General features: G+C 40.6%; 1 protein-coding gene across 1 annotated transcript in view; it reads right to left on the bottom strand.

The window, feature by feature from the left end:
- Positions 1-3,167: 3,167 nt before the first annotated feature.
- ANKFY1 (ankyrin repeat and FYVE domain containing 1) overlaps positions 3,168-8,570 on the bottom strand; it is a 53,373-nt gene continuing 47,970 nt past the window's right edge. The window contains exon 25 of the mRNA XM_034752214.1: positions 3,168-7,032. Within this exon, the coding sequence (XP_034608105.1) occupies positions 6,900-7,032 (133 nt within the window). The 3' untranslated portion in view covers positions 3,168-6,899. The remainder of the gene's footprint in view (positions 7,033-8,570) is intronic.

The raw sequence follows: 8,570 nt of genomic DNA, 5'->3' as shown, positions 1-8,570 counted from the left end.
GTTGTGTTGCCTCTCCCAGTTTCATGATACTTTTCTCTCCTACGCTCCAAGCTTCTTCCTACCTCCCAATGCTTCTTTTGGGAAGCTGAAGTTAAATACACCTTCAGTTTGCAGGACTGGAAACAAGTAGCTAAAGCTCCCTTCTTTGTGTTATGGGGCAAAACTCCACTAGGGGACAGATCTGAAGTGTCCTGGGGTATGGAATTCAGCCTGCGATTTTTAAACTTGTGCCCAAATTAGACTTCAGTATAGCAAGCTGCAAAATCCTCACTCAACTGCAAATGACAAGGGATAGTCATGGTCCTTGTAGTGATAAAAGTATGTCTGCCCTTTTCAGGGAATCTACTGTTGGAAAAGATAGTCCTGTCCCCTTGAAGCAGGATAATTGTTACTTTGCCTAGAATAGTAACCCAAATTAGAGGCAAAATGCTTCAAAAAGGAATTTCTGCATTTTCTGCCATTTGTGATACAAGATATCTGATGCACATTTCAAACAAAGGATACTTAATGTTGGGGGACTAAAGGTAACTTTAGATTGTAAAGTCTAGATAAGGGGTAGTTCATTCTCTCCCATGACCAACAGAATATGAACTTTATATGATGGACAACTGAAATAGAGACAGGATGTCCAAAAGCCTGTAACAGCAAGTTACTTGCATTACCTGCCTTTTCATGGTAGCTGTGGTGAGGTGTCTGATGGCAGACTGCTGTACTGAGATTTCATTTCAGCCTCAAGGAAGTGGTTTGTAGAAGATAAACAGCTCAACCTGATAGGGTGCAATAATCTGCAAGTCTCTCCCTGGGTTAACTGACAGCAGCAGGGTCCCAGGGGGACTAGGTTATTGCCCCATTGCAGTATAAGTGGGTGCTAGTAAGCCTATGACATTTCATTATATTGCCAAAAAAAGTTGGTTTGGAGCAGGAAGCTACTTTTGACACGCGAGTAATTTATGTTCATCTTTGCCCCACCCCCAGGGGCATCTAACAAGATGCAGGACTGGAGATAGTTAGCTTTAAAGCAGTCTTCCGAAAGGTACAACTAAAGGACAAATCTGTTCAACCAAATGAACAAGGCAAACAGTAAATTACTACTAATGCTGGACAATGCTTGATTAAACCTTGAAACCCACACATTACTGTAGGAGTCCTCAGTTGTACAGACCTTCCTGCTTTTAGAAGAGAAATAATCAATTGCTAAGCCTTAGTATTCTATCCTAGTGACAACTGAAGACAGGAGTGAGATTAAATAACCAGCTAATTAAGTGCCACCACAGAACAGGAATTGTATGAAGAAGTACTTATGCAATAGCTCTCCAAGGGAAAACTGTGGCCAAAGGCTGAGTTGGTCAATTAAAACAGATTTTAACTAGTGACTGATACATTTTATCCTACTGTAGGTTTGAAGCAGCTGAGTGCACTATGAAATCAGTAATAGCTAACTTAGAAATTGAATCATGAATTGGGTTGTCTGGTTTTCAACCAGAACACCTGGTCGAAAAGGGACCCTCCCCCAGCCTGGGGGAGCAAGGGTGGGGAAGAGTGAGCAACAGAGGGAGGGGATGGAGTGAGTGGGGCAGGGCCTCAGAAGGGGCAGGGCAAAGGTGTTCAGTTAGAAAGTTGGCAACCTAATCATGATACATACAAAAAAAAAAAAAAAGCCAGATTCACATCAATATGAACACTCTTGAATGGGTAAGGAGTGACACTATACTCTTGGGAACCAATGCTCAGCTGCTGTAATTTGGCAGAACTCCAACACTGAGCAAGAATTCACTAGATGGAGATAGTTATTAGTCATTGAATATCTTCCACTTTTGGGGGTGGGGAGGGGAAGAGGGAGGTATTAAGAATAGCACTTTCACTTCAGTTATGCATACACTGTTTACAACAAGGATGGGTTAGTATGTGCAGTTATATACCCACCCGAATTATATAGCCTCATGCTTGGACTACAGCAAACAAAGTTAGCTTAACATAAGTTACTCCTGTGGAGGCTGTAGCATTCTATAGCTGAGGGCTCTGTTAACATTCCTGGAAGGATGATGGGAATTCATCATGATAAATCAAGGGGTACCTAGGTGCACTGTAAATAAATAATTTTATAGGCTAGCATGTAGTTCAGGGAATTACTTCTATAATCAGATGGATCAATGCTCATGAACAAGGTATAGTTCAATGAAGTTCATAACATCTCAATGATTTTTAGCAAGTATTTATTAAAACATATGCATCAAACAATCCTAGCAAAATGCTTTTGGCTGGTTTTACAGTTACGCTGGAGCATCCCTTTTTGAAGTAAAGCTGCATGGATTAGATGACACTTAAAGAGGCATCTGTGAAGTATAACAGGACTTTGCACTCATGGTTTTGCTTATTTTCTTTCAATTAACTTTCAACTCTATTACATTTAATGCATCTGAAGTTAAAAATTGGTTTGGGAAAAACATGAACAGAACTAGTTGATTGAAGGTCCAGACCTGGGCAGTACAGGAAATCAGGACTACACAGGAATGACTGCAGCCAAGCCTATTATTGAAAGGTGTTTGAGTGCATAATTTAATGTCAATTAGGAGGACAGAAGAGTCAGTCTGCCAAAATAATGCTAGTTAAGCAATTATACAAGAATTTTACAATACATGATGTCTGGAATAATCACTATTTGGTTAAGATAATCATTTACAAAACAAAAGGCAAGTTGAAATATAATTAAATCTTATTCCCAGGGTTTACTGGTAATAAACATTTTCCTTCTTGCTTGGAAACTGACTAAGGGTGTAAGACTTCTCTTGATGCACTTTGTCATTACTGGTGCAATAAATGTATTTTTGTATCAAGGTTTACAGCCCATGATGTATTTTATCTAGTTATCCTCAGTTTGTTACAAGACTCATTACAGAGTAGGAATATTGCAAAAAATACATTCTTAGAATGGACTGAACAGAAAATGCCATTGTTCTAAGACTTTCTATTTCATAAACAGTAAGGATGACAAAGTTTCACATTATAGTTTGATCTTACCTTTACACTTGGGTAAAACATGCAACAGTAAATTTGTTGCAATAGCCAGGTCTGCAGCAAATTGCTGTTGAGGGGAATCAAAATATAAACTACACTTGGTCTACAAAACTCCCTATGTTCATTTGTTATACAGATAATCTTATATATGCTATGTGACAAGTTGTACAAGCCACTGGTCTCCATACAGGAAGTCTTTAAGGCATCTGTAAACTTTTAGCAAGTGAATTAGTAATGCTTTGTTAGTACCTTTAACACCAGTAATTTCAAAACACATTCTCATATTTACTAGAGTGAAATAGGTTATTCCCCCCCTCCAAGACTTGTAAATTAGAATGAGTTTTGTGCTTGGACAAGGGGCTGGATTGACCATGCTGGAGACTGAATTCCTCTTTTGCTACAGAACAAACTCCACAAACTTTTCCCATTCAGCCTTAAGTGCCTGAAGCCCTAACCTAACAAACCTGCATGTAGGGCCAAGAAGGGAGTTCAGTCTTGTGCTCATCCAACCCTTGACATCTGCAAGCAGACTGATTAACATTTTCTAAGTTGTGAGTATCCAAGGACAGGGGTGGCAGGGTTTTTTGGTCACAGTCGTAAATACCACATAAAAGGAAGTGCATTATTTGTTTGCCAAGTTAGAAATGTACTGACCACCACCAGAGATCTTCAAGAGCTTTCCACTTGATTTGTGCCCTTTAACAGAGTATGACTACCAACCCGAACACGAAGAGCTGTGAGAAGAAAAAAAAGCACACCAGGTAGATAGTGTTTACTGGAAATGAAGCTGAGGTGTGGTAAACTTCACACCCTGGGGTGGGGTGTGGGGGGGAAATGTAAACATTAGGTCTTTAGTTATGAGGTAAAAGATGGGGGACACTAGGTAGTTTGGGCTGCCTATAGCTCAACTTTTGTGTGGGGGGGGTTAAATCTGGCAGAAAACAATGTTTACAAATTTGTTTAATAATTTCTAAGATAGTTGCCAAGAAAACACAGTAAAGGCACTTTAAATTTGTCAAATTTCTGTTAAGAGAATGTAGTTACTTTGAATTCAATCTCAGATGCACATTTCAGGTTGTACATGGAAGGGCTATTCATACTCATAGCTGCCTTTAAATTCCAGTGAGGCATAGATGACAGTTTCAAAACAAATGCTGGTGTACTTTAAAAGTGCTAGGTAGGATTTACCAGAGGATTTAGGATTGTTGCATTTTTAAAGCCATCATTAATTTCTATCCCACCCCTCGAAAGTGAGTTTGCAACATGTAAGAGTAGGCTAGTATGAGAAACTGAACCTGCTCTGGATCTACTGTAAAGACTGCCAAGCATGTCCCAGAGGCCTTCCCAAATTGAAGTAAAACTGGAAGTCAGATCTGCCTTACTGGACTTTAAAAGCAAGCCAATTGATAATGGTAAGGGGCCAAATAACTCAATTCTACAAGTCAAATATTCTAATCCTTTTGAGACTAATTGCTGTAAAGCACTTGACAGATCAAGTCTTGTCAACTTCTTAACAAAGTCCATTTATGAATCACTATGCAAATGACTCTGGAATAACCACTCCTATCCTCTAGTGCTGCATCTTTCCTCCTCTTGACAGGTTTTAAGTGGAAAAGACAGCAAGCAAATGTGAAAAGTTACACTTGATCACTGGATGTGGTTAGTCAACCAGTTAAACTGACAAGACAATCATTTCTTTGAACTGATACTTTATCCATTTGCAATTTTAACATGGTAAATGGGAATTTAACTTATGCAAACCCATGATGAGTTACTGACATTTTAAAACAATCAGAAGTGATACATTATTATTCTTAGATTGTCCAGGATTTCTTTCGATCATTTAAACTGTCATGCTTTGTAATTAAGTGCTTTTGAGACTCATTCATGCCAGCTTCTCAAGTGTCTCAGAACAAGTCTGCTGCAAGTGGATATTCAAAGTTAGATATACTGAAGGTAGACACTGTTTATATTAGAGAAGAATACCACCTTTTGAGAAAGTGGCAGTATTTGTCCTTTATTGGAAAAACAACCAGCAGTATTTGCACTGATAGAGAATGAAAACAAAGTTGGTCCATTATTTCACTCTAGTGTTATTAAGTTCAGGGTTCCAGTTTTTGCACCAACATATGTTGGAAGACCGATCAGTGAACTAAGATTCCATCTGAAATGCACTAGATGGGTGTTAGGTCTTTATTTTACTGCACAAGCCCAATTTTGCCTAGCATAAAGCAAATATCCTATAAATCACAGAAATATAAAAAAAAGTAGCACTCTGGTTTATCGGCTCATTTTACATATATAGGCAATAGATACTGGACATGTCACTATTCCAGAAGACCAGGAAATTAAAGTTATGAATATCTGCACCCCTATTGCACGCACTGTATCACATAGTAGTGGTTAATGAATACTAAAAAATATATACACAACTGATTTGTTCGTGGAGCAGAGATGGGGAATGCTGCATGTAGTCTGGTCTACATTTATCTCCCAGGGCTAAAAAACTAACAAGGCAAGTACACATTAAACTGACACTTTTGCCTATCATACAACAGCCAGTTCACCAGAGTAAGTGCTTACTAGCAGCTAAGTGATTTATGGGCTACTTTGGGGGTGGGGGGGACCTGTGTCATTGTTTCATAGGTTCAGCATATTTAAGAGGGACCACAGCCAGGCCAGAAAAAACCCCATTGCCATTATAGTGTGCAAAGGTTTGACACCAGGCTGTTTCACAGTGCAGTCAGAACTCCTTCCTACAACCCCCAACCAACTGCCTAACATTTGATACTGAACCTCCAAATACTGCCAATAACTGGCCATTCTGCTGGATTTGGAGACCTGTTCTGACAGTCTAGAAGTGCAGAAGCAGCTTTATCTCAGTGGAGTTGCTGGTTCCGTCGTGCACTGATTAACCATAGTCTTTAGATCCAAGAAAACTGCTACTAGTAACTAGCATCTCGTAGGATTCATAACTGCAGCTCCAGCCCAGTATTCCTTTGCCCCAAGTACAACTACCCAATCTGTTTTCCTTTAGTGTTTCTTCTTCAATTAGTGTAAGCTTAGGTCTGTTCTTGGAGCACTTAAGTTACACAAGAATTGTTTTCAAGCCAGAAAGACCACTGATGCAAATAGTACAACAAAAATGTGGACTTCATCCATTCTAGCAGCAATGAAGAATGTCTGCCAATTAAAAGGAGCCTGCAAATCCTCTTGAACATACTGGAGCTAATGAGACATTTACTCAGGAGGTATCAATATGTGGAACTGCAATTCTGAGTCCTTTATAATCAGAGATATTGTAAAGCTCTCTCTTGTAAGGCCACAATTCTTCAGCTATGCCCCTTTAAACCCTGTTTAAAGATTTAACTCAAAGTAGGTCATGGCTGTCACAGCAGAATCCAGTTTTATAAAAAGAGCCTTCTATGGAGAAAGGGAACACTTATCTTTGAAGACAATGCAAAGTTACTATTTACCCCTGAAACTTAGTGCCATCTCTTCTTAAATAGCCTGAAAACGGCAAGACTTTAGAGTAGCTCAATGCAATCCACCAGGGCAAGCACAGACCTGTTTGTTATTCCTATCAGCACAGGACACCAGGCTAATGCAATTTTAATTCCCATGCCAGTGGCAACTAGAAGGGTCTATCTCAATTCAGGTTTATCACTCCAATTCATTTACCAGTGAAGTCTATCACAGCCCAACACATTTATAGTCATACAAAATCATTTATACTGGAATATATCATAACATGGTCCTTAATTAGTTCAGTCTATTGCCAAAGGAAGACATGTATAGGCCTCCCCTTTCCTGCGTACAGGGCTTGCTAGCAGAGCTGCTGTCTGAAGAGCACTGACCGAGAATCCCCCTACTCCCACAACATACTAGGAGACTCCTCCCAGAGTCAAGACGTCAAAGCAGATGTTGCAAACTCGAACAGGCTTGTTTAAGTCAAATTTTATGATGGGAATCTCCTTTGTTGAGCATCTATGGCAGAGCAGACGTCCACAGTGGCGGCTGTGGGGGGAGGGAGGGAGGAGAGAAAAGCATGAGTTAGTTCAGGGGTCAGCAGCCTTTCAGAAGTGGTGTGCCAAGTCTTCATTCATTCACTCTAATTTAAGGTTTCGAGTGCCAGTAATACATTTTAACGTTTTTAGAAGATCTTTCTATAAGTCTAACATATAACTAAACTATTGTTGTATGTAAAGTAACGTTTTTAAAATGTTTAAGAACTTCATTTAAAATTAAATTAAAATGCAGAGCCCCCCAGTCCAGTGGCCAGGACCTGGGCAGTGTGAGTGCCACTGAAAATCAGCTCGCGTGCCGCCTTTGGCGCATGTGCCATAGGTTGCCTACCCCTGAGTTAATTGTTTATAATCTCAATCTCAAAACAATGAAGCCCATGTTGTATGCTCAGACACCCTGGTGAGAGTGAAGGGTCAATGTTTTAGTGTTTGAGAGGTTACTGTAAAGGATGACTCTTTTTTTGTAAGTGGCTGATTCCTTTATATAAGAGACCCCAGTGTCTGGTGGCAGAAATAAGAACTGCTTCCACTAGAGTTCTTTACCAATCACTGGAGCCATCTTCTTGCTAAGACAACACTTATTATAGGAGCAGTTAATAGCTCCAGCTCTTCCCATACCAATAATGCTCTAGAATCCAATTTCATTTTCTGTATCAAACACTAACTAGAATCAGTTCTAGCTTAGAGAAACACACCAGCCTAATCTGAGGAGAGTTAACTAACACTAAGTGAGTAAGGGCTGGTCTACACTGGGAGGGGGAATTGATCCAAGATATGCGAATAGCGTAGCTGAAGTCAAAGTATCTTGGATCGAATTTCCTGGGGTCCACACGGTGCAGGATTGATGGCAGTGGCTCCCCCGTCGACTGCGCTACCCTCGCTCGCTCTGGTGGAATTCCAGAGTCGACAGTGAGTGCGTTCGGTGATCGATATATCGCATCTTAACAAGACTCGATATATCCATCCCGGTACAGCGGGTAGCAAAGACATACACTCATTTATGGAGTCTTAGGCCAGGTCTACACTAACCCCCTAATTCGAACTAAGGTACGGAACTTCAGCTACGTGAATAACGTAGCTGAAGTTCGAAGTACCTTAGTTCGAACTTACCTTGGTCCACACTCGGCGGGCAGGCTCCCCCATCGACTCCGCAGTACTCCTCTCGCCGAGCTGGAGTACCGCAGTCGACGGCAAGCACTTCCGGGTTCGACTTATCGCGTCTAGTCTGGACGCGATAAGTCGAACCCAGAAGTTCGATCGCTCGCCGCCGAACTACCGGGTAAGTGTAGCCAAGGCCTTAGGGTGTTACTAATTCCTCAGATTATCTCAGATATTGAGCCTTAAAACACTGGAAGCTGTTTTGCTAGTCCCACCAAGGGAGCTACAGCAGTTAAATAACTTTATCTCCCCATCTAGGTGATGTTTGTCCCTTGCATGCACCTTGGCTGTATGTCTCATCAGTCCCTACTGAAAAGCCTAATAGTAGCCAACATATTCAAGCCTGGATTACAATTAGGTTTCTACTACAGC

Source organism: Trachemys scripta, chromosome 18 (assembly GCF_013100865.1).
Source record: "Trachemys scripta elegans isolate TJP31775 chromosome 18, CAS_Tse_1.0, whole genome shotgun sequence".
Classification (NCBI taxonomy): domain Eukaryota; kingdom Metazoa; phylum Chordata; order Testudines; family Emydidae; genus Trachemys; species Trachemys scripta.
This window is presented reverse-complemented; position numbering and strand designations above follow the sequence as displayed.